A 26,867-nucleotide genomic window follows, 5' to 3' on the forward strand; every position below is an offset into this window, starting at 1 on the left:
CAGCTTATGTCATGTTTAGAATCAGCTGAAATTAGCTTGGTGCAGTTGACAAGGATAGCATGGCATAGCAGCACTCCAAACCTGCCTGGCTTTTCAAACTGGCAGTAACCAGCCTAACAGGATTCTGATGTCTTGGTTGACTTCTGCCTCCCTTGCAGCTACACATTTGCAAGCAGATTCAGCAAACAGGCACTCCTTACACCCTCCACCCAATAAACACTGAGCGAAGAAAAAGTGAGAACTCTACTATTTCTTGATCAATAAAGTTAGTCTTCTCTTTCCCTGCTTCTGTATTGAAGTTTTCAAATGAAAAACCCTATGAATCCTTACCTCTCTGCAGTTCAAACAACCACTCATGCTCATTTCTTCCATAACAAGTGTCTAATATACAACCAGCAAATCTAGAAATAGAATTGGGCATCATTATATTTTTCCCCAAGAGCAGCACAGGTCTTGTCTGCCCAAGGGACACTTGGCCTGTCTGCTTACTAATGAGTCTGTCTTGAAAAGCTTCAACCAAGACATCTGGTAATTCTCCTTTTCCAAGTGTCCTAGGGTTGCTAAACCTTTCTGCTTTCTGCAAGGCATTATGCCCTGGATATTATTTCTTGTACTATGTTTTTGACAGAATCATTTAATCAGAAACTAAAGCTTCTATACCTTAGTCCTTTAAGTTTTTTAAGTAAATTCTGCATTACATACACATTCCATGGCTAGAAGGCTTCACACAGCCCAAACAGAACAAACAAAAAGGAACAAGGACTAGCAGCTCCCACATGCAATCCTGAAAAACAGAAGAGATCATCAGGCAAACTGCTGAGAGCCTTCCTGTGTGTGTACTTGCAGAATACATGGGTATCTCCTGCTTTGAGGCTACATCCTGCCATTTGCCCCTAAGCCATGAGCTGATAATTGGGCACTCCCCCCAGCCTAGGCAATGCAGTGATTTGGTTTTTAATTATTCACTTATCTTCCAGAGATAAGCCTAGAAAATCTCATGAGTTTTCAACCACAGCAACTTAGCAACAGTTTCACTAGTATCTTCTCAGCAGAAATAAGGAATGGGATGGCATCAATGGCAAGAACATTTCATAAACAGCAGGAAGAAGGAAAGGGGCTTCCTCTAGAGGCAGAAGTTCTTGTTAGTAGAGAGATGTCAGTGATGTCAGAAGAACAAGGATGAGTTTCATACATTTTACTTCTTAGGACTCTCTCAAAATCTTCAAGCAAAGATGCATTTTCACATATGTATATGCATATGTAATAGCTTAAGGAAATGAATAGAAATAAGGTCAGATTTTTGGTTTATTAGCTTTATAATTAAAAGCAGAAGAGTTTGTAGATTTCTGCTCGTGCTTTTCTATATGATTTAAAAATGAGGTCAACTCCTTCTACACAGCTGGAGAGAACATGTTTTTATATATGTGTATATATGTACATATACACATATGTAGTTTAGCTCCAGAGGTGAAATTCTTTAACACCTTAGCTATTGCCCATGGCTACATCTACTACACAAGACCCAGGGAAGGAAGCATGGAATTCAATGGGATAGGGCTGGACCACTCACTGAGTTGCATGAATAGAGCAATTAGTAGTGGCATATAAGAAAGCACATCTTTTTAGATAATTGTTCTTGAATAACAAAGAATCAATAAACAGTAAGAAAGATAAACCATGCTGCAGCTTTTTAGTGTTATTTATTAAGTATATATTGATATATATTAACTAATTTACACAAAGTATTGTTTCATGCGAAGGGAATTGTATGAAGGCATGTATCCCTCTTCTGTCATGTGTTGTAACATTTGTAGAACACACTTACTTGGTGGTCCTGTGGACACATGGCTTACCTTTATGCATAAAACTACTCACAATGCTGGACTCAGTTCCAGAAACATTTTTAGATCTAATGAGAACCCTTGAGTCATTTTTAGCTACTTTAAATATACTGGTTTCTCTCTCCATCCCCATTCACTTGGTCTCAGGGTTTCTAAAGTATATGGTTTGGAGGATTTATTATATGGGTCCAATGTATTTCTTTTTAGTCTTTGAAGTGTTTCTAAAACGGGTTCTCTGTTACATATATGCAAGACAAAATGGGTTTTTTGTCACAAAAATGTAATGAACTATATAATTCTGTCTTGGTTTTGCTTGCTATAAATAAGGTACCAGCACTAAATCATGGCAATAGGACCGTTATGTTAGCTTCCTCAACTGAAAGACTATCTCAAAATCGGAGTGGTTGTAGTTTGATTCTGTTAAGGCTGGTTATAGAATTCAGTCTTATTTACAATGTAAGTACAAAATGTTTAATTTCTGGAAACATGTGGGGTCAAACTATTTTATATTCTTTCAGCCACTATTCCCAAACTTATTTTCTAATTTTCTCTGGCTTCTCATACAAACCTCTTTAGTCCATGTCTTACTCTCTGGTCAGTCTGTTCTCATGCTCCACCTGTTTGTCTCCACCTCTGTGCCTTAATCAAATAATACCTTGGCCTTGCACCTAAATAGTTGAAATTCCTTTGTCATGTACCTTGTTCTAGACAGGGACATGTACTTAACTGTCTTTTGCCACCACCTAATAGAAAGTGTCAGGATTATACACTTCCAAGGATGGCGATCCCAACAAGAACAATGAAAATATAAATATTTGTGTAGTCAGACAGCTGAGGGCAGTGACAGCTTTAGGGTAAGATGTTACCATGACTGTACATCCTTCTGCTGGAAGTCAGTCCCCCTGAAGCAGGGGTGGCTCAGCAGGACACTTGAGAGCACCACACTCACATTGGCTCCAAGTCTGTGCCTTCACCTCAACCACTGATGAGGCTAAATGAATTCATAGCTGCATCTGCTGAGAACTAAATCTGCCAGAGCCTAGGGCTGAGTCTGTGGGTGTTACTATTCCCCTGACTCAGACAGAAATATCTCCCAATGCAAATGCAGGCCTGAGCTTGTGCAGAGCCCCAGAGTCTCTGTCAGGGTCCTCTTGCATGTGGCACTCCTTAAGGGTTTGGCACCTGCATGAGCAAGAGCAGCTGCTGATGAGTAAGGGCTGGTGCTGGAATTTGGACTGTAATGCATACCAGCAGAGCTGAGTTTGCCTCTTTATCATGCAGAATGAAAGAATTTAGAGATGATATTCCACTCCAATTAAAACCAAGTAAGATGGACTAAAGTCACTACCTAACACAAAAGCAGGGATGTAATGGGGGACTATTGTTGGTGGGAGATAAAGGTTTGGTTTTGGTTTGCACAAGACTTTAAGGAAAGCATTTTAAAATGAAACTGTTAAGATGCAGCTAAATTGGCAATTGCGTGTACATTCAGACAGCATTTAAAGAAGAAATATTAAAGGGGCCATGCTATTTATAAGGGCTTGAAGTCAAAATTTTGTCTTAAAAGAACTCTATCTGGTTCATCAAATATACATGAAAGGTGCATCCATATATTCAGTATGCAAAACCTTCCAGATTAATAATCATTAATAGGGATTTTACACTTGAAACAACTTCAACACATAAAAAGGAAGAAAAGATTATAATATTTTCTGCCTTTCTACAGAAAGACAGCAATTTCTGCATTGAGCCCCAAAACAAAATGATGTGGAGATAGACATTATTTAAAGGGGTATCCAGCCATGGATGGATTTGAGCTGATGGTAAAACTAACAGCACTAGGTAACTCAAAGTAGGGGCTCATTGCCTTGTGTGCTATCACCCACCTGTATATTTTTGTGGATGCTCAGACACATCAGTACTGTTATCTTTATTCCTGGTGGTGATAGGGACACATTATACAGTCTGACAAGGGCAATTCTCTGTGACTGCATGTTCCTATATAGACAAACTATTCAATCAAGTTGTATTCATAATTGTTATTTTCTGCTTTGAAACATCCCTGAGTTATACAGCTGGAGATTTCAGTCTGTCTCTAGTATTAATTAAGCAATCTTTATTACTCTTCCAGGCTGGGCAACAGCATTGTGTAATATCAGCAAATTGAGCAGTTTTCATTTCAAAATCCTTGTGTTACCATCCTTACTACAGTACTTAACACTTTTCAGTCAGCCAATACACCTCCCCATTTTAAAGAGGAATTAGGAATTTATTGAAGGACTGGATTCACCAGAAAGGAGAGCCACCTGTTTCATCCTGCTCTGCACCCCTTCCATCTCGGGGAAGGCTGAAAGCAGGGAGCTAAATAAGTCCCACACAAATGATTGCCTTGTGGCAATGGAAGACAGGGTGCAGAAAAAATCCTCCTAGATTCACAGGCACAGAATTCTGATAGGTCAGGACCAGCACCAGGCACACCAAAATAGCCCATTATCCAGGAAAGCAAAGTACTAGGGAGGCAAAGAATCCAGCTGCCTGCTCTGCTGTGCTGGAGCTCTGGAAAACTGCCGCTGAGAGAGGGGCCAGGGCATGTGGAGCGGCAGATTTGGCAGGGAAGGAGGTGGCTCTTTCCAGCAGCTCAGACACCACTTGCACCCCTCCTGTCTCAGCAACAGCTGAGGCAGCCAGCCTGGCTTTCCAGGGCTGCCAGCCCCCAGCAGCTCCCTCTTCTACAGGTGCCCACCGGGGCTGCCACCAGTGACAGACCACACAGTCTGCCTCTGCCACGACTCGTTTAGCTGTGCCTGCCTGGCACGTCGTGGGATGAGAGAGATATGCTCAACTGGTGCCAGACTGTACCTCCTGCTCCAGACTCCCACATCAAACTGCCCATAATAAACCTATTTGAAATACCTGCAGGTCTGTACAGCTGCAATCTTAGCTTTCAGTCTGAAGTTTCCGCTACTAAAAGCATCCTTATCTTTGATTATCCCTAACTGGTTAACAGAAGTTACACCTAATACACCTTTGATACATGTGATAGCCTCCATATCCCTCTAAGTCCACTCTCTTGATACAGTAGTCACATCCGCAGCCAGCCCATGCCATGAAAACCCTTCCAGAGGCAGCAGTGCTCCCTGTTTCCTACACACATCTACATGTCCAGGTCCACACTGTTCTAGGAACCTCACTCCCTTTTACAGCTCATATTAGCATCTTATCCAACATCCCTGAGTTCAGCTGTTCTTGTACAAATTCATGACATTTGCTGGTAAATGCCAGTTTTTTACATAAGCAAGTAAAAATTTCTATACAGTCAAATTCCTGGAGGCTGGATTATGTGTGAGTCAAAATGCATATTTCGAGCGTTGCTTATGTGCATCACTTGCTGGCTTCACTGTTGTCATCTTCCCCTTTTCCTTACAGACTGCTACTTTGGTCTCCACAAGCTTCAGAGAAGTGTTTGCCTGCAAAGGACATTCAGGTGGGTGATGACTCAAGCCATGTGATTTCAATGTGGCGTGTGAATATACTTGGGAGGGGATACTCCTGACTAAAGACCAGGCACTCACCTACCTCTGACTATCAGAGATGAGTACCTTCTTCAAAAATTCTCTACAAACACTCAGACAGGGTAGTCAAGGTTCATGTGTGCTTGAGCCATTCTCTGTCACTGAACAGTTTGACTATTACCAGAAAAATGTTATACTAAATTTGACTGCACCCTTTAAATTATCCCTAGTTTTTTTAATATACCTAAACAACTGGAAAAGTCAGGACTATTTGATTGGCATATCAGTAAACAGTTTCTCAATGCTTCCTTAGAGTATCAATTTTGAAATCAGAAGCATTTACTTCAGAAATGCATTCTATTCTTGAATTCTTCATTGAAGAAAGTAAAAACCACCACACTATATGAGTTTGTTTATTGTTTATAAACACCACACTAAACGAGTGCTCCCTCTGTCTCTCCTAGAAAACATGAAAGTCTCTCTTTCATCCATTGCTATCTTCACTTCTGGTCGAGGGTCTTCTTTGTTAGGGATAGTTTGATAACCTGAAAACAAGTTAATTTTTCAAGACAGCCACCCTTCACTCCTCTGATGAGCAATAGAAGGAGTATCTGGCAAAGATAAGCACACAGGTTTGCCAGGGGTACTAAACACATAGATAAGTTTTTGGGTAACCCAGCTGAGTGTCACCTGGCCATGCAGGGGGCTCCTTCTCTACCAAGAATCTTTGTAAAAGCCCAACAACAACATTCCTGTACTCTCATATTCACCAAGTATGTGAAAGGGGAAAACAGTCTTCTTCATGCACACATGTGCATCTCTTTGCATAATGATCCCTTTGGACATTTAATGGTTTTGAAACTACTCCTGACTGGTAAGCAGCACCTGGGAAAACTTTATCCACTTTTTCAATAAAGCACCAGCACCAATTTGCAAAGCATTGCAAGCTACATCAGCTTTGCAAAGGTCATGAGAGACAGGCCCCAGTCTGAGTCACATGGACAAAGGGTGGCCACTCGAAGCACAGAGGAACTTTGATGCAGAGGAGATTATTACAGGTTCATTTCCTCAAATGCCAAGGCATAAAATAATCTATAGAAGAGAAATAAATAAAAATTTAGGAATTGTTAAAGTTTGGGGTTAAATAGGATTACAGCTGTAATATTAATTGTAGTCCAGTTAGAAGACATACTTCCATCACAGTTGCAAGGATCAAGCCTTTGGGGCTCTAGTCTTGGGACAGAAAGAAAGTCACAGGAAAAGAAATAGCCTCTTCCTTCTTTTCAAATTGTCTCCAACAGCAGCTGTTTTTATTCTGTTGTTCCACACACCCACAGAAGAAGAAACAGGCTTAGTGAATCTCTGCACCTCAGAGTAGTTTACAAACCAAACTTAACACCACCACCAACAAATAGGTCCTTCATACACTTTCATTAACTCTGGAAACAGTCCCAGAGCAACCACCATAGTTCCAAAGAGTCCAAAAGGCAGAACTGAAGTCAGGATCCAAATTTAGAACTGCATGCTGTGATTCAGGTTATGAAAGAAGAAAACAGACTTTTTCCTCTCCAGAGCCAAGAAGCTCTGTGCATGATTTCAGGGAGTAACCTTCTCTCCATAAAGATAAATCATAGCACCTTCAAAATTATTGGAAAGCAGAGGATTCACAGATGATGTCCCAGCTGTCCCTGATGTCCCAGGGTCTGCTAGAGTGACCCTGGGGGCAAGCATGGGAAATGTTCGTGGAACACATGAATTTACAAAGATTGAAGAAAACCCATTAAAAAATGAAACAACTACTTTCTAAGCTATCTTGTGTCTTGGATATACTGTACATAACAAACCAGCGATACACGTGTAAAAAAAATAGCATCTAACTAATCCACAGCACAGTTTTATGCCCTTCTCTCAGCCTGCTGTCAATTTTATATTAACATTTACTATAGTGCATCTCTTTCTGCTACTCATGACAGCCCCATCAGTCACAAAATCATGTTATATACTCAGAGAAACTTTGACAGCTGAAAGACTTCAGCAAAGAGAATGCTTAAGTAATCCGCTCACATTTTACACAGCCCTACAAAGGCTGAAGGATCAACTGACATTTTGCTTTTATGTGCCTCCCAAAAAATCTTGGCATAGTCCACGTACTGACACACAGAGCAGAGAATTTTTGTGCTGAAGTCCCTGCGACAATGGTACACTGGCACTTAAGGGGAACTCTGGGAGAGCAAATCAAGCCTCTGCCCTATATAATCTTATCTCTTCTACCTTCATGCTCAACAGTTATGGATTTTTCTTCGGTTACCTGCAGGGCAGGAGTGAGTGCTGTTGATAAGTATTGAAGGCACCCAGCCCTGTAAAAGGCATTAATTCTTCTATTACAAGGAGAAGTACACAGATAATAGACAGATTTACAGAGCTTTCTCTCAGGCTTTTATATTCTATTCTGTAACATTTTCACCCCCATAAAAAAGGACATAGCCACTATCTGTTATACTCTCTAAATCAACCAGTAATACCTAACCAAAACAGAACAGTAACATCTGTCAGTAACACCTGTCATATGTCATGGAATTATGACAACCATGAGCATATCCATTCATGACATCAGAATAAGGCTTTTAAGGTGATGACTTCAGAATAATCTCCAATAAAAATTTCTGTAAAGTCCCTGTTACCCTAAACAGATGATGGACTTTGCCCTCTGAACTAACCAGAACTTTGTTCTCTCTCCTGTTACGCTCTGTTTTGTCTGTCTCCAGCTCTAATTCAGAGAAAGCTGATGGAGTTGTGGAGGCTACCTGACTTCTGCTGCTCTGCTGCTGATCCACTGTCTCAGTTGCCATAGAGACAAGCTCTGGAAGCCATGGACGAGAGAGAAGGCACCCACAGGTTCTCCACTGGTGGGCTCTGGCAGGGCCAGTCTCAGCGGGTCCTAAGAGAGTCAGGTTCGGTCTCTGAAGGTGAGGAAGAGTCAGCAGGTGCTAACCCAGTGACGCAAGAGGGGGACTTGCACACACAGTACATTGCTATTCAAAGAAACTCCAGGTACTACCGATCCATGAGGCTGCCAAACAGAGGGAAAAGAAAGACTTCAAGAGAGGCAATGCATATGCAGCATGCTACAGGTGAGTACTGACCCAAACAGTATTGTGCTTCTTTTTCCTGTGAGATTAGGAACTAGAGGAGTCAATAGAACAGAAGGACAAGAAGGTAGAAAGCAGCTCAGCAGTCAGCACATAACAGAACACCCCTGACCTACAGCACAGCAGGCAGAGGAGTGCCATCCTTCTTTTCTCAGCTTGGAAATGTAGAATGGTTGGATGTTTAAAGAGACTTCATGACAGAGAACCTAAACATATGTGGGGCTCTGCACTGCCACCCCTCTGCTCTGAAAGAGATAAAATAACTTAAAGAACTGTCTGACTGAAACTGTCAATGAAGCAGGGACTATTTAGCATACAGAAATGATATATTCAAAAGTACAGAAAACAGCAAAACCAGAGGAATTTGCGATGGTTCCTTATGAGGGAGGAACAAGAACTTCTGTGAAAGCCTGCACTTTGCACTGAAGAGAGCTGTAAGAAACACCAAGGCTCCCTTTAAGCAAGGAGGCTGAAATAACAGGAACACCGTCCAGAACATACATGCATTCAGCCATGGCTTCAGTAGAAAAGGAATGAGTTTTATTTCCCTGAGTATGAACAGTACAGAGCATGACTGCGAGGCAGGCTGGAACCAGATGTCTTTCAGGTTCCAGAGCTGGAACCTTGTCTGAGCAGATGTCTGTGAAAAAAGCAAGAGAAAGATAGGAGAAACTAAGAGAGAGCCAGAAAATGAGCTACTGCAACACACTGAGAATTCTGGAAACAAGGCTGCATGACGGAAATGGAAGTGGTTTTAATCTAAGTCCTAAATGACAGAGACCTGGAACTGAGAACGTAGAAAATGTCCTTTGCTTCCATCTCCCAGGTGCTTCGAGAAAACTCTTTCACAGCAAAGTGAGAGGCAAAAGTTACCTATCCTATCTTCAGGTTATAAACTAACAGAACCATTGCACTGAACTATGAATTTTTGATAGCTGTATGAATGAAAATAATACACCACTACTTATGTTCCACTGCTGTGCAAACCACTGAAAGCTACTGCTTTGTTTTGTAACAGCTACCTTTTCAGCTCCTGAAAGTAGATCAAGTTCCTGAAGAAAAAAAAAAAACAGACTTCCTTCACACGCCAAATAAAAGGGGTGTGGGAAATATGACCAAGAAAATAGGTGTGTCCTGCCTGCCTCGTCAAGGGAGCCATGCTATTTCAGCAGTATAAAGGTCCATTCAACCCTGTGGCATGGACAGAAGGAAAACTCCTTCTTTCCTCCAAGTTTCCAAGCAGACAGCAGCAAAGAGCTCCTGTTTAATATTCTGCTAGTGTTGCAATGAAGTTTGTGGATAAACAGTGCTGCCTATGCCAGAGCAGAGCTGCTCTCCACCCTGCGGGTGCAGACACGACCTGAGCAGAACCACCCCTCCCCGCCTCCCAGAGCACTGCTGCAGAGCTAGCACAGCACAGACCCGCCCTCCCTCCTGCTCCGGGGTGTCACAGCGTCCCCACAGCTGCCGAGGAGGTCCTCACTCCAGCAGCACCAGCACAGAAGGACTTTTCATAGACCTGCAGCATCATGGCATCAGGACTTTGGCAGAGGAGGACATTCCTCATGTCTGGCCAGTGTCATTGAGGAAGGACAAGCTAAGGGCTTCTCTCTTAGCAACTCATTAGAGCATCCACGAGGCTGTCCTGTGGTTGTCTGCCACTCCTCTCCCTGTATTACCGCTACTGAGACAGGATTGGTTCCAAACGGGGCTTTTCCTTCCATGCCTGCAAGTGTTCCGCAAGACACGCTGGGAACGTGTCTCTTCTCCAGCCTGCACAGCAAGACCCGGGCTAGCAGCAATAGTTCTTTCTCTAAGGTAATTGTAGCAAGTACTCCTCAGAGCTGCGGCCTTTAAATTCAGCTAGGATTGTGTAAGCAGCATTTCTGCTCTCTCTCTCTCTCTCTACTTCCCTGAATCCCTTCCTTCTCCCTGAAACTGACAGCAGGTGCTTCTAAACCAGCCTCATTTATAGCAGGAACTTCTGACAGCATTTGCTGACATGCATGGAGGCAAGGAATGGGTGAGCTATTTTATATTGCCTTCCATCCCATTTGAACAGCAGCTCTCCAAAAATGTGATTCAAGGTCAAATGTTAACCTGTTCTCATTTTGCTCAGGGAACAACTGGAGGGCAGGAGAGGGGAAGGCGAGAAGAAAGGAAGAGACAGAGAAGGCACAGTAGAATAAATAAAAAGAGAAAAATAAAAACTCAAGAAATGAGATCACAGAAGAAAAAAAATTAAATTATCTAAATCCAGCTGAGGGAAGGACTTCCATATAGGCAGGCACCCTTTGCACCAGCCCAGCTTTGGCTTATAGCCTAGAAGCTGTAAAACATATTTGATGCTTTCTTTTCTTCAACTAGAAAAATAATTTTTGGTGTTTTGTTTTGTTTTTTTTTCTTTTTTTGAGCAATCTTTTTTGACAGAAGGATAAAGTGTTTAAATTATTCAAAGTGAATAACTCAAACTACTGTTTCATAAGGCCTTGGCTCTATTTTAGGAAGTTTTAAAATTCTGGATGTCATCCCTTTCCTCTGAAAATTGATTAAAAAGGTGCATCAGACGCCAGCTTCAGTCAGAGCACTGATCTGACTATGCTGTAATCAGTGTTAAGGACAAACAGAATCATGGCTTAGACCAAAATATTTCTAATAAAAAACAGCAAGGCCATTTATCAATAAGCCTCAAACAATGGGAGATTTAATTTAAAAAGTGAGATGCATCCTCTCCTGCCAACTACTGCTGTAGTAAGCCTTGGACTTAATGCAACTTGGACTCCCTGTGAAAGAATCAGTGGTTCATCTGAGGGAAACTGGAGAAGCAATTAAAAGTAATACTCCTCTCTCACCAAATATAACCTCAATTTATCTAGTAAACTGAGCATCTACCATGTACCTGAAAGCAGAGCAGTAATGAAGCCTTGATTTTGGAAACCAAATATTGGCATGCACATGCACGCACAGCTGAACATTTTCTGCTTAAATAATTGTACTGAAAATCATGTTGGGACCCAGCCTGCAGTGGTGAGAGTGCTATTCCCATACCTAAAAACTGACACCCTAAATCCAACTTCACCTTTTTTCATGCATTTGCACTATACAAGTGGATGACACTTTGGTCTTGTTTGAAAATCAAAGCTAAAATGTAACCACCTTTCTGTCTTGTGGTCTTCCTGTTGCCTTTGGTGTCAGCAAACCACTACATACAGTAAAGGTAAATTAAGACAATGAGTGTTTTAACGCCCTCTTGTCTTTCTCTTATATCACAGGTTCACTCAAAAACTATGAGCCCATCAAAGAGCCTCTGAATGTTTTGTCTCATAAAGGATCACCATCTCCAGCAAACTCTGATCCAACAACATTAGATGAATTATTGATCCAAAGGTAAGGAGGTTCCCGTGCAGAGTATTCCCCATGCTTTCCCTGAAAACTAGTCAGAGTGGTGTCAGAGTGCTTCTTTTGGGAAGGACAGCTGGACTAAGCTGTATCTCTCTCACCTTGACTTGTGGTGCTGCTTTCATCTTAATGAGTTATTCAGTAGAGTATTAGCATGGTGGTAAAAGGGTCTTATCAATGTGTGTTTAGGGAAGAGAGTGAAGGAAAAAGGGGGAACAAGAAGACAGTGGGGAAGATAGAAAAAAGGGGTATGTGATGCAGGATCACCCTGTAGTGTTAGCAAACTGGGCAGATTTCCTTAAGCAGTTTCTTGAGAATGAGAGTCTGTGGGCATTTGGTCATGGAACATCTCACCATCAGGGTAGTCCCATTCTTGGCCTTCATAGAGAGTTCTCCTGAAGCCTGTTACATAACCCCACATGGAAAACAGGATTTTATAGCTGAAGAAGTAACTACAAAATTTTTTTCTAAAGTATCCAGACTTTTTGTTTGCTGTTTACTTTAAAGAACTGATAAGCAACAGAGGCTTTCATTGAGGTAGTCCTTTTTGAACTAAATCCTTCAACAACAAAAGTCCAGCAGAAGACCCTGGTCCCACAACTCAGAAATGTACATAAATCCCATAAATCTGCCCTCACTCCTGATCTCTTGCCACTGCAGCCAGGCAGAGAGAAGAGCAGCTACCTATCCCCACATTTCCAAATATAACTGAGGTTTTCTCCCAAACTCCTTCTCCAAGTACTCACCTCCCATGTGTACAACTGTGAGATAGTCCCTCCTTCTATTGTAGATCAAGCTGGAAGCAATAAGCACTTGTCCTCTAAGGGTGCATGCATCCTGCTGCACCGTCTGGTCCTAATTACTGAGACCAGTTGTGTTGGCAATACAGAGTGGTTTCCCAGGCACCTTTCCTTATTGAGAGGACTCCAACAAAACAATTTTAGCCAAATGTCAAGTTTGATTTAAATAAATTAATTGTCTTGGCTAAAATTGATTGCCCCTTGGCCATAAACTCAGCATATGAAACTAGACAGCCACAGTCTGCTGTGGTGTCAAACCCATCTGTCTTCCTTTCCTTGGGGCATAATCATCACTGTCAGTCTGACATCCTGACACTGGCACTTAGGCAGCTCTGAAATGTGCAATTTCTGATTCTCCCCGGAGCTGGAAACAATGAGCCTGTGCTAGGGGTTAGTTTTATCAAAGATACTGCTGTGCACACAGCCTGGCAGGTCAGTACAGATTCTAAGTCATGTGTCTGCTAAAAGCAGGCAGTCCTGCTGAGTGTTATCTCTTGAAACTGAGCACAGAGATTTAACAGAGCATGAGACCAAAGTTCCAGCTCAAATTCAACCCATGTCCTCTTTCCTTCACCAAAATATCAGTTATAATTTATAAGAGAACCACTAGAAATCTGCATTGGGAAAGCCTGCAAGAGCCTAAAAACATTTCCATTATTTGGAGTAATCAATAATATCTCACTTCTATTTGGAAAAAGTGGCCATTATACAGATAAGACATTTAAAATATTATTGCTGGCCTCAAGAAATACATTTAATTTCTCTTCAAAGCAATAAATCTGGTGCCTGGCAGTTAGCTGTTCTTCTGAAAGCAGAAGCTAGCAGTTCTGCAGAAAGTACGGTACAGGCATCTCTGACAGGACTGGATCACCACAGTCCTGAGGGCAAGTGGGGCAGCAGTGCTGCATCTCTTCTCATGCAGAAGCATCCTACAGCAACCACATAAATACTGGGGCTGGGTAGTCACAATCCCTTCTCCTTGCATGAAGAAAACAAGGTTTGATACAAAGGGGTTCTTCACAGGCAAGGATGTCATTTCACATATAGCCATACTACATAATTCTGGGCAGGAAGTAAACACAGCTGGTGGAACATAGTAAAGAGCTCAGAAAAAGGAATTGTTATCTATATTGTACCCAGATGGGATTTTGATTTGAATCTACATGTCTTTCAAAGCCCTGAGAATACTAGAGTAATTCACTGATCTCAGAACATTGATGTCTGAACACTGGATGTCCTCAAACATTATTGCTGGTGTTCCAAACTCTGGATGGCCATGGGCCATCCACAAGATACTTCCTAAGCGAGTTTTTATACCTAACTGTGCTCAAATGATATTTTTCTCATGACCTTTCTCTTACAGGATCTCCAGCTCCCCCTAAGCACTCTAGAGCTCTCTACAACATTCCATGGCTCCCTCTCAGTCTTGTCCATTGTACAAAGGTCCAGACCCCTATAAAGGCAAGCCACTTCCCAACAACTCGGCTGATTTGCCCTGAGCATCTCAGTGCTGAGCTTCTAGCACAACTCCTGCTTCCCAGAGTAACCAGAGCCAAAGCCCTGGAAGGAGCTGAACTCATAAAAAGCTGATTTTTTGTGCTGGGATCACTCCTTCCAGCTCTGGTGTGGCAGCGATTGTGCAGAGATCATAGAAAGTTCTCACAGAAGATGCACTGGAAGAGAAATGCAGTGTGAAATTTCACTTCACCATTGGTCTACCAGTGCAGAGCAAACTCTTTCTTTACACTGCTTATGAAACCTCCAATTCAGATAAACAAGAACCATCTAAAAACCCTTTGATCACATTTGATTTAAGCTCAAAGACTACAACAGTGAATACAAATAGTCACCTCCAGCAGCAAGAGGGAATCTAACTTGTTTCAATTCCTGCAAACACATGTATTAGAGAGAAGCAGTACACGTGAAATAGCACAGCACTCTGAAGGGTGCTCATGTGAATTTGGGTTAGCATCCTTCAGCCCAGCACTCTCGGTCCTGGGCAGCAGAGGGCAGTGCTTTTATAGCCTGATTTAACCAGAAGAGCAGGAAAAGCCTCTGGAGAGTCTGGAACTTGGATTGAAAAAAGGACTTATACCATACTTGAGCAAGTTTCCTTCTACTTATGAAATGCATTTCTTAAAGTTACCTCCTCTTTATGCTGCTAATGGTGCTTCAGTTTGCAAGTGGTGAAATCAGAAATAGCTGGTTTAAACCTTTGTTGACCGAATCTTTACATTTTGTTGGTCTACAACAAATATTCGTTCTTCCAGAGGCAGATAAATAGATATATCTTTTCTATCTCTATCTCTTTTTGTGCAATTTGCATCCTAAAAAGTCTAAGAGCAACCATATTTGCAGGGAGAAATATTTTTAAAATTAATACATTTTCAGTAAAAATAGCCACTGTAGGTATTAAAATGTCATTACTGTCAAAATCTCGTATTTCACAGGATCACTCAGAATAGCAAGCAATAACATACACAATTCTAATAAAGCATCCATCCAGCATATAGCCAATGGAGATCCCAATCCCAGCCTGCCCACCTATTCCACCCAGTCTCTGCTTGCCAGGTTTTTCAGTCCACTCATATTTTCATTACTGTGCAAGGTCTAGGCTTTGCCCTCCAGGTCTCCCAATCTGATCTGCTTCATGCGGACATGCCCTGATCCCAAGTTCTCCATCAATCTCTTTGTTTCACTCCTTTTCTATCAGCGTCAGCTTGTAATTCCCCACACAGTTTCCTCAGCCTACCATTTCCTAGACACATTCCTCTCACTTCCCACCCTATGGCTCATATCTCAGTCTCATTTTGGTCCACAGGCTCTTCACCATTTGGCTCCTTATACAATCTTAGTAAGCCACCTCTCCTCCCAGCTCCAATGCCAAATTTTACAGTCTTTTCCAATTCACCATTTCCTGAAGCATCCAGCTGTGGCTGAGTTCCTCTCTTCATAGCAGTTCCCTGGTCCAGAAGTAGACCTTTTTCTCTCCATGCATGGGTCTTGTTCCTTCTGTTTTTCAGTCAAGTGGTTTTCTCATAATGCTAATCACAGAAATGGCCTTTATTCACAGTGCCTAGATCTGGACCAGGCAGCTTTTACAGCTACAATATCACAAATTCTCTCAACCCTTAGCTCAACACACATTCTCTCCATGAGCAGGAGCTAAAGTCTACCACTGTGGACAGTGGAAAAGAGCCTATAATTCTATGGATTTTCGTGAGTGTGGAAAAGATAAAATCCTCGCAACCTCAAAATTTCATTTTGCATAGCAACAGAGAGCAAAGATTCTTGAAGGAGAGAACAACAGGATTTCTGTTTTCCTTTAATAGGGATCCAATAACATTTTCCTAAGTCTAATAAATAGTTTGGTTTTTTTTAATATATAAAAATAACTTGTCTCTGACAGATGGTCAGTAAGTAAAAGCGGAACCCTGATGATTATGAGCATCAAAAGGTTAGAAGCATAAAGATCTCACAAACAGAATTTCTGAGCATTTTTAGTTATTGATAAGGCAGCCAGTTCCAACAGATACAACTAATGTGTTTTGATGAAAGCTTAAGGAGCTTCAGAAGAACAGATATGTTCTTATCCTTTAGGACCTAAAAAACTAGGGATGAGAATTTCCACCTGTCTACCATTAAAAAGTAAAAAATCAGGAATAGAAAGTGCCTAGACATACCAGAATCACTGTTAAAAAATGCACGTGAACAGAGGGAACCTGAATGAAGCTGAGGTATGAAGAAGTCCTTGGGTGTAACATTCAAATCCATTAGTAACTTCTCACTTCTCAATAATTTGGATAGCTGAGATTTAAAAAGTACTTCTTACCTCATCTTGTGGCCTTTCTTGGTGTGAAACTCCCACTGACTAGAAGGGCTTGGGGAATTTTTCATGAATAAGATCTGCTGGGCTGCCTCTTCTCTTTTTAGTTTTGAGAGGAGGATATCTAATTTCTAAAAATTGCTATAAGACAACATTCAAAAAATGCATTTCAATTTAATTTGAAAACAAGCTCTTTGCACGGCTTTATTCTAACGATTGCTTCTGTGTTGAAATACACATAATAAATCTTAATTCAAATGATTACTCATTTTTCAAAATTACTAGTGCCTGCAAATACAAACCAAGATTGGGAATTCATCCCTCAAGCGTAAATTAAATGCGATAATTGTGATAAACTAATTATAAACTCTCATCAGCCATTACATTTTTAACACAACATGGACCAGATCAGCCAGTATTTAAAATCTTTTCTAGCAGCACTACAGTGAAGCTGGAAACACTGTGCAACAACACAAAGCATTGTTTTCAGAACATATGCAAGTTCAAAGCCCCTTCCCTTTGCATGCAGGGAGCTGAACCATGGTCATGCTCCATGCCAATGGAGCACGGCCACCAATGATCATTTCCAGTGCCTTTATGCTTGCAGATCCTAAGAGTTCCAGAGACCTTGGAAGTTCCAGAGACCCTAAAAGTTCCAGAGACAAAACTGGGATTTGGTCTCTTGGGGCACTGCATGGCTTCTGTCACCAAAAAGAGCAGAGGGCACACAGCACACCTTCTACAGTGCTGCGGGAGGATTGTTATGGGGCTTTAATATATGTTGTTCTAGTAGTCATATTCTTTCTTTTCCCCTACAACTAGACAAGCAATTTTAGGATGAATTAAAGGGATTTTGGTGAGAAAACTGGTCTGTCATCATAAGTTTGTACTGATTTTGGTAACTGGGGAAGAAGTCTTTAGGCTCTAGATCAAATTGCTTGTTGTTGCAGTGAGAGAAAAAAAGTACACCACCTCTAAACTCCTACCTCATGTTTAAAATTAGGTGGAGTAGCAATCTTTTCAGGCCTGAGCCTGCCATTTCACAGCCATGAAAAATTATCCAAGGTGGCACTACCATGGTCCTGACATCCATCTACATGTCTGCCTCCTCTGCTCTGTTGGCACTCACTTTGAGCTCAATATACACATAGATCTAGTTCTACCAAACAAAAAAAAAACAAAAAAACAAAACCATTTCCAAGAGTTTAGCTGCCCAGACTTGCTTACTGTGAATGGGATAAGCTTGAGTCAGTACTGGCATAAAGCAGAGGTAGAAATCTGGAACAGGCAGTAACATGTGGGATTCAAGGGAATAACACATCTCTGACTCTGACCTGGATCCCTTGCCCCCAGCATGAAGATCACAGTTTCCAGACCACTGTGACAGAATCACTTGTTTGCCTGCCTTTAGTTTCTGAGTCCAACTTTAAAAGCTTTCTGGTTTTGTCCCCAAACAGAAAAGCAAGACTAAGAAAATCCCAGCAAATTTTGTAGGACAAAAATATCTCCTTCTTGCTAAATATAATTTTTTTTGATCCAGTCCCATGAGTGCTGGGAACACTCTGTCACCTCAGTTGGGAGAAAAAGTATTTCTCAGGCACTTGTTTTGTTTATGGATATTCTGTGTATGTCAGTGGGAGAATAAGGCTGGGAAGGAAGAAAGAAAGAACAACATCTTTGAAAGATCAAATTACAAATTAAAAAAGAAACAGTTCTAAAGGCAGGAAGAGTAGAGTGCTGGTCTTTGCTATGCAATGTAACAGCTCTCTGAGACACAGAAATACAAGCTGGGCCTGCCATGGCCACAGGGGGCATTTCACTCCTAGGAGGTGTTTCAACTCTTCAGAGCTTCCACTGATTTATCATCATTACTGCTTTCTGTGATATTTTCAATTTTTTCATCTCAGACCAAAAAAAAATGGAAAAAATGAAAGAAAAGGGAAGACAAGCAGGATCAAATTACCAGTTATGGGATCATGAGAAGATGCTTTCTATTTCTGAATGTATTTCATAACATGATCCAGACATTTTTCTAAGAATAAATTTCAATTTCCAACAGATTTAACCCTTGAAAGTGAAGCAATGTGAAGGGTTAGGAATCTATTAAACTCTTAAAACATACTTCTGAAAGATTTATATTTTTTTTAGTTAATACATCCGAAAGTTATGTGTATATATATGTTCATTCTAATAGTGTCAGTAAAGAGCTTATACATTGATTTCACTTTGCATACTAGAGAGAACTCCTCACTACTCTTGGTCCTTCCCTTGAGAAAACAGTAAACAGCCTATCTGATTTTCCAGAGTTCAGGGTAATGAAGAGGCTCCCTTTTTCTAATAAAGAAGCTTTTTAGAAGCCTACCCACTCTCTAAAACCCTTGACAATATTCTTGCCCCGGCAAGTGAGCCAGCAAAAATGAGCGTCAGATAGTTGCTGCTGCTTTATCCCTTCCACAAGGTTTTGACCACGCCCTCACTCACCTGGCTCCCCCTAATCCCCAGTGTTTAATGGCTGATAACACATACTGACCATCTATCTAGTGACAATCTCAGCCACAGCTCCCAGGCTCTCATCCTCCTCTATAAGTATATTATAGGCTCCAGCTCTCACCCTCACCCTGGTGTTTCCTTTGGGTTGCCTGGTTCTTCTGACCTCCTGGTGTGGGACTGGACAAGGACCCCACTTCACAGCCCTCTCTGAGCCCTCAATGACATTTCCAGCTGGTTTTCTTTCCTGTCCTGCTTCTTAATGACTTAACTGAGCTCTCTAGTGTGCCAGATCTAGATCTAGTTCACATAAGCTGAAGGAGTTTCTCTGGATGTATCGTCACGTGCTGATTAAGAGCTATCCTATCATTTAGCAAACCCAATATAAAAATGATAAAAAGGAAGCCATTTTACACATACAAACCAACACATGGATTTTATGTTGTTGCATAAATTACTTTTTCACGGTTATTTATGCAACAGGGAAAGAGCAAGCACAAGAAATAGCAGAGCATTTTCCCTCTGTTAACTCTTCAGTTGCAACGTGGTGCAGATTACGGGTTTTTTTGTTTTGTTTTGGCTTGATTTGGGTTTTTTGCTAAGGGTTATTAACGTGTGGTGAAGAGCTGTACCCAACCTGTCCATAAGCACTTGAATAGATGCGAGGGTGCAACCATACTCTGGAACTCAAGAGGATTTATCCCTGAGGCAGAAAAACAATTACCTGAACAAAGACAGATATAGATTACTGAGTAATGAGATACTTACTTCCTAAACGAGGGAATAATATATCCTTATGGAAGTAGCGACGCTAAGGAAGGGGAGATGAGGGAAATGACCGAGCGGGTGCGAAGCCCTACCGGAGAAGGAGAGGCGGATAGCAGCCAATCCTGTAGGTTAATGAGGAGTGCGCTTCCCGGCAGGAGGGATTAGGCTGAGTTTCCCAGTTACATTCCTCCATATCAGGCTTTCACTCCTGGAGAAGAAATGCACCATATGCACCAGATCTGGAAGCAGTTCAGGAGAGCCCCTCTCTGCCACCCCCTTTCTTCCCTCCAAGCCGGCGCCATCCACGCCTAAGCAGAGAGGTGCCGGGGATGGGGGGCAGTGCTGCGCCCCGGGGCTGAGGGACAGGAGGTCAGTGCCGGGGCAGGACCCCTCCCGCTGTGGGGTCGCCGTGCATGGAAGAAAGGGGCTGTGGCATGAGGTGGGACGGGGTGTGTGGGTGCTCGCTGGGGGAGGGTGCCTTACTGGGGAGGGAGGGAGCGAACGAAAAAAAAAAAGGGCTTCCCTGCACCCAGGGAAGAAGCCCCTCTGGAGGAGCTCGGGGGGATGGAGGTAGGGGGGCCTGAGAAGGTGGGGGATCTCTGGGGCAGGGATTGCTGCCTTTTGGCGGGGCCCTTGGGGAGGAGGGAGACAGCCTCCCGGCGGAGGAGGGACCTGCGCTGGAGCGCTGGAGGGGAACCGCGGGACTGAGGTCTCTGCGGGCAGGGGTACCGGGAGCGGGTGGGAGGCTCTGATGGGGGGAGCCTGGGGAGGAGGGGAACGACCTGAGGGGTCTGCGGGGGCTCGGAAAATATTTTGGTGGCGTTGAGAGGGTCTGCGGGGGGAAGGCGGGGGGGGAATCTGAGAAGCTTTTGGGGAACTCAGGGGTCAGGCGGGAATTCTGAGGGTTCCGAAGGAGCAGGGCTGGGAACTGCCGGGTTTCGAGGGCTCTCGGGAGGGATTTGGGGAAGACTGAGGAGCTCCGCCAGGATTTGGCAGAACTCCGTGGAACCTGGGAGGAAATCTGGGAACGAGGAGGGGGGCTGCAAGGAGCTAGGGGGGCTCTGAGGAGCTGGTGGAAGCCCGCGGGGAGGCTTCGAGAGGATTTTGAGGGGTTCTCTGTGGGGAAAATCTGTGGGGAGGCTTCAAGGAGAGTCTGAGGGGGCTCTGAGAGGATTTGGATGGAGAGCCCCTGGGGATCCCTGACGAGAGGTCTGAGGGGAAGCTCTGAGGGGATTTGAGTAGGCTGTCTAGAGATTTTAGTGGAGAGCCATGGGGATGCTTTGGGAGAAGGGGATGTCTGAAGAGAGACTCTGAGGAGACCAAAGAGGCTCTGAGGAGGTTTGGGGGCTCAGAGGGGCGGGGGGGGCGGGCTGCGGGGGCGCCCCGGGGGCGGCTGCAAGTCCCGTCTCCCTCCCGTGCAGGCTGCTGCCTTCCTACCCCAGTTACCGTGGCAACCGCCCGGGCTCCCCCAGCCCCGCACCGCCGCCGCCGCTGCCGCCGGAGCTGCTGGCCAGCCGCCTGCCGCCGCCCGCCATGGAGCTGCTGGCCGCGGCCCTCAGCGCCGCCTGCGCCCTCGACCAGGACGGCTCGGCGGGACAGCCCGGCAGGTGAGGGGGGCGCTGAGGGCGGGGGGCGCGGCGCGCGGGCGGGCGTGGGGGCCGCTCTCCCGCCGCTCTCCCGCCGCTGCTCTGAGCGCGCCTCCGCCTCCCCACAGGGACCCCGCCGCCGCTGAGGAGACCCCCGCCGCCGGCACCGCCGAGGCACCGCCCGCGCACCCCATGACGGCCGACTCCTGGAGGAACCTCATCGAGCACATCGGTAAGGAGCCGTGCCCGCCGCGGGATGTCCGGCCGCCGCTGCGCCCTCACACAACTTCGCTGCTTCTCCCGCTCCCCGCACCGACGGCGGCACAGCAGCCCCTAGAGGTGCCCCTCAGCCCAGCCGGACTGCACCTGCCGGCCCCTGAACCCCCAACCCAGTGCTAAAGACAAGCGGTGCAGAGATGGGGGGAGTCTAGGGCGGGATAAGGGCTTGTGCTGCAGGACCCCAACTCCCTATCCTTGCTGAGAACCCCCTCACCACTGGTGTAAAACCATTAAAACCATTACCATGGCTTTTTGAAATTTTTAAGGGCATCAAGTTTGCATGTTGCTCGGCAGGGGATTAATGCTATCGCGGAACAGCCTGACCCTTGTTCATATATAACAGTTATTCTTGTGATTACGAAACAATTCATCATTAAGGCTATCATAAACCTTTTACCAAAATATGATCTTGCATACTTTAAAAGGCGTAACACTAAAGTATTTTGTTATCCATCCTGTTGGACATTAGTTGTATGCACCAGGTTCTGCATCTATTCAGTGTAACAGCTACCGGCATAGCACTTTCAACACAGGAGTAAATTATTTTATCATTTGTGATCTCTAAAAAGGCAAAGTTGAGGTTGTCTGGGTGGCTGTGGAGGAGAGGACCGTTAAGCTTTTGCTCTTACGTTATTTTCTTTTATTTTTTGTCTTTATCATTTGTGGGATAGGGAGAGGACCTCCAAGGCTTGTTTCTTGGTTTCCCAAATCAGAATTGTGACATTCCTCAGAGGGATTTCATCAGCATCAAAGTTAAATCCCATCCTGAGGCAGGTTTTGTGATGGGAATATAGAAGCTTTGTTTTTAAACACTCCTGCTTAATTTCAGGAAATAGAATCAACATACTTGAATCTAGAGGGCAGGAATGTACCACTTAGCATGGGAAAATCTAATAGATAACTCTCACAAGCAGCAATGCAAAACTCCCTGGCAGGAACTAGAAGGCTTCTCAGGCTATCTCTGCTGTTAGTGTCAGGCTGTGGCATGTAAGGCTGATTCTTGGTACACCTGATGCCACTGGGACAGTTCTGGAGAAGGAGGCTGGTGTGAAACCAGCAGCCTGCCAGCATCTGTCAGACAAACCAGCTGAGTTTGGGGCCTCCTGGAGGAAAGTGGTGAGCAATTAGCCAGATCTGTTACCTGCTTTTGGCTCTGTAGATACTAACCTACCAAGGGAGCTGTGTCAAAACTGTCAGTTTACTGGGACTGTGCACCTCAGAGGTGAGATAAAAATACTAAAACCAGCAGGAGTTCAGAGCAATCCAGTTGTTATATTCATATATATTTTATGTGATTTTATATCAGAGGGAAGCTGTGCAAAAGCTCTGCACACATCAATGTAACTGCAAGTAGGTCTGTTGCACCTTTGTGGAGGAGACTGAGTTTTGACAATTTGAGGTGTTAAGTTTACCTGAACCAGAGATGTTACATCAAATGCCTGGAGCTCATTCACTCTCTTCCCTCCCTCCTGTTTTTGAGACATTAGTGGACTCTTTGCCTGAAACTGGAGCAGAGAATTTCAGAGAAAGCCTCTCTGGGCCTCCTGGGATTTTACATAGCTTTCAATGCAATAACGTTTACTTTAAGAGCGCTGCTAACTCTCTAAGGTGAGGATTTCCACAATTAGTAACTAGTTTTTCAATTCCCCTCCCAGGTTTTAAGAGAGCTGGGAAGGGAGACTGCGACAGCAAAATTAAATGGAATAAACAAAAAGGGAAATGTCTGTTATGTTCTATAAAAATTATGTAAACATGCCTTATGAAGATCGTCTTAAAGACTTGAGTCAACAGATAACACCAAACTCATGCTCTGACCACAGGGTTAACCATTAGCCAGGTCACAGTAGTGACTGTTGGGACATTAAGCAATGACAGGAGCTTGTAGAGGTCTCTGACATTTTGTATTTGTTCACTTACTAAATGTAAGCATTTACTAAATAATTACATAATCTGAGTCACATTTAGCTATTGATCTCAGCCTTTTTCTACACATTCAGTCAGTTCCCAGATGTACTGTTCTCCTTCCAACATGTCAAAACCTTTTTCCTTGACCTTGCATCTTTTACCCCTCCTGTGCTGTGACCATCTCCTGTTCCATTTGGAGAAGGCTTTGGCATAGCTTCTCTCCCTCTCTCTTATCTGCATAATTTCTCTACCTATTGTAACCACTTTACCAACATATGGATAGACCCTTAGGACCAAGACAGCAAAGTTATCTTTTATCCTTGCTAGCACAACTCTCCTTATTTCTTCCTGCCCTTCTGCCTAAACATTTATCTGTCTTTTGTCTTTCTTCTTTACCACCTTTCTGCTTACTCTCCATATTGTTCTCAGCACAACATGGCTGTATACCTGCAGTCAAACACTGCAAGTATAATTATCTCCAATTTGAGTAAAATAGATTACGCTTCAGTTTCCCAGCGTGTTTTCCTTTGAGTCAAACACTGCCCACACTGCTGCAGGATGTTGCTTCCCAGCTTGTCCTGCTCTCTATGGGGCAAAAAGAACCCAGAGCCCTAGAGCACAGGCTGACTATGCAGATCAGTACCACCAAAAGCAGCTCCAATTTAGCAGTCTCTCTGCTACATAGCTGAAGGAGCCTTTCCACCCTGCTACATCCTCAGCACCCTCCCTGATGGTGAAAAACAGCCTGAAATGCTTAGGAAAGCCATATAAACCTAGTTGACGCAGAGAGAAATTACATAAGTGGCAGCAGCATGCAAAACTTCAGGGGAAGTCTCCTCTGCTCAGTATTGTGTAGGAAGCTAACAGAAGACTATATGGTTTCCTAGGCACAGCTACCCTTACTGCTATTTTAATCCGGTGTTGAACATCTTTCCAGGAAGAACAGATAACAGGGCACACTCACAGACTGCAGTAATGCTGTGCTTGTTCCTGTGCCTTTCCCCAGCATATTTCCTATATAGTTTTGGCAGTGACTGGTACAGAGCCTCATTGAAACTGGTCCAGAGATTTAATAGGCAGCAACATCTACATTTCTGCCTGTCTTAGACAAACTTTAATCCCATTGTCTCTTGCCTTGTTACACACAGAATCTCAGATGAGATAATCATTAATACATGTGACCAGATAAATTTTAACCCCTAATAATTCAGACAAAATAAATTATTTAGCATGGTTTTTTAACATCAAAGGCTCTTCTTTTTATTCATTCATGTTACACTGCAATTCAAGTATAAACCAAGGGAGATAATGTAAATTGTGCTTCTTCAATTTCATTAAGGGAGGAAAGTGACTCAGTGTGCTCATGCCTTTACATGTCTTCTAAATTACATTTTATATTCAAGCAATTAAAATTCTGGGTCCTACAGATGGTTCAGAAAGAAAAATGGGACAGTTTGAAGGCCCTCAGAGAGACAAAGGATGTTCTAAAGATTGGCAATGAACTTCAGGATTCCTCCCTTTTTCGTGCTGTCAGTTGATATCGGAGTGGGGGCAAATCCTGTGTGATTTCATCTACACCTGAAGTTAGTAATTGAAACTTGGAAGGTACCTGGTGTCATTGATGTGCTGCCACATGGTGTGAACTTAGAGCCTGTTCCTTAGTGCTGTAGCAAATAGGTACCTTTTGCACGTTAATTTTGTATCTTCAAGCATCATAGAAACTGAGAAGGACAACAGCAGGATACTAAGCAACATGTCCAAGGCTAACCATGAAGTCCACACCAAAACAAACCTAGTCACTGTAGCTAGTTGTCCCAAAACTTCACCTGTCCAATGCCAGTAACAACAGCTCAGTGTTTCCTCATTAAGGATTTTTGTGGCCATCAGATTGCTCCTTTTAAAATATTTTCAATGTGTGCAGTATTCGTTTTCCAGACACACACTTAAACATAGATATCAACCTATATAACTTGTAACATAGTAATATAACAGACAAAATCAAGGTATAAAAGACATTTCAAAGCCTGACAAATCGCTTCTTTTATATCTTCCGAGTGGATTCATCTGACTGTGTTACTGAATGTTTTGTCAGAGTAGATTGTTAACAACACTTTAGATTTAGAAATGGCCTTCCATTTATAGTTTCCGCTTCTGGCTGAAATAGGAATACCATAGTTGACTTTTTAGTCTGCATGGAAGGGTGAGGTGAACTGATGCAAAACAATTGTCCTTTTCCACAATATTTTCTACTATCTTGTTCACTTGCAACCTCTCAGACCTGTTATGTTGCTTCCTAGGGCTCTTGTACCAGGAATATCGAGATAAATCTACGCGTGAGGAGATTGAAACAAGGCGATTGCAAGATTCACAGACGGACCCTGAGGAGACTTCACCCAGCGAGGAAACCCCATCTGAAGCAGAACCCACAAGTACAATCGAAAACAAAGCTCCACCACAAATCAATTTGCTGAGAAATTCCAACTCCAGGTTCAACTTATGGCAGGATCTTCCCGAGGTCCAGAACAGTGGTGTCCTCAGCATCCTCCAACCAGATGAGATCAAGCTGCAGGAGGTAATTGAGGAAGGCAGAATATTTCTTAACTGTGTTGCTGCTCTAAAAATTTAGAGTGAATTAGGCCAAATGATCAAGATTGAAAAACGAAAACTTTACAGCAGTGACAGGCAAGCCTTACCCTGTTGAGTACTTTCTGAGTTGCAGTGGTTAGTATACCACTCACTCTTTTTTGTGAAACTGCAGTGGTTTTTCTATATGCTATTGCTGCTGGACATTTCTGTAGCAAAAGGAACTTCTTTTCCCTTTCCTGATTCAGTGTTAGGAGAAATTTACAAAGGAAGAGGGATATTTAGGTGTTTTTTACAAAAGCTCTATTGGTTCCAGTGCACGTTAATCCTTTTCTGAAGTTACTATCAGGACACATAACTTTCCACCAGAAATCTTAGAAGAATTCAATCATTAACTGTAAGGTTTTGAATATGATGGCATTGATAGAAATAAAAGAGATAGAGATTGATAAACATCCTCATATTTAATTGTAGTTACTTGGAGTCTATTGCAAACAGTAAAAAATAATGGCAGCTATATTTGTATTTAGCCACGCAGTGCAGTGACATCACTATTTTAGAGCCATGCGCTGTGACTTACAGGACTGCATCAGACAGTGAAAGGAGTAGGTTGGGATAGCTGTCACAAGTGATGACAACATCAGTCACACCACAATTTACAACTGGTTGCTATTTTGGGTGTCATGGGGAGTGTGAGTGCTCTCTGTCACTGCATAGCACTGCATTCATAGC

The 26,867-nt window shown here is 43.2% G+C and overlaps 2 protein-coding genes across 6 annotated transcripts in view; one reads left to right on the top strand and one right to left on the bottom strand.

Annotated features, from left to right (window-relative positions):
* The window catches only part of NEU2 (neuraminidase 2), a 36,582-nt gene extending 16,616 nt beyond the window's left edge, over positions 1-19,966 (bottom strand). For 2 of the 3 annotated variants that reach the window (XM_079315003.1, XM_079315002.1), the window contains exon 1: positions 19,783-19,966. Coding sequence is in view for 1 of the 3 variants with exons in the window: in XM_079315000.1 (XP_079171126.1) it covers positions 16,534-16,598 (65 nt within the window). In the remaining 2 variants the exon portion in view is untranslated. Of the gene's footprint in view, positions 1-16,533; positions 16,669-19,782 lie in introns of all 3 variants that reach the window. The other variant, XM_079315000.1, reaches the window with a different exon arrangement.
* NGEF (neuronal guanine nucleotide exchange factor) overlaps positions 1-26,867 on the top strand; it is a 52,523-nt gene that overhangs the window by 2,660 nt on the left and 22,996 nt on the right. For 2 of the 3 annotated variants that reach the window (XM_079314964.1, XM_079314963.1), the window contains exons 2-8: positions 5,268-5,325; positions 8,119-8,484; positions 11,775-11,889; positions 19,981-20,151; positions 21,204-21,389; positions 21,497-21,600; positions 25,850-26,124. In XM_079314964.1, coding sequence (XP_079171090.1) covers positions 8,223-8,484; positions 11,775-11,889; positions 19,981-20,151; positions 21,204-21,389; positions 21,497-21,600; positions 25,850-26,124 — 1,113 coding nt within the window. In that variant the 5' untranslated portion in view covers positions 5,268-5,325; positions 8,119-8,222. The remainder of the gene's footprint in view (positions 1-5,267; positions 5,326-8,118; positions 8,485-11,774; positions 11,890-19,980; positions 20,152-21,203; positions 21,390-21,496; positions 21,601-25,849; positions 26,125-26,867) is intronic. The other variant, XM_079314965.1, reaches the window with a different exon arrangement.

This window comes from Erithacus rubecula, assembly GCF_903797595.1.
Source record: "Erithacus rubecula genome assembly, chromosome: 11".
In the NCBI taxonomy this organism is placed as follows: Eukaryota; Metazoa; Chordata; class Aves; order Passeriformes; family Muscicapidae; genus Erithacus; species Erithacus rubecula.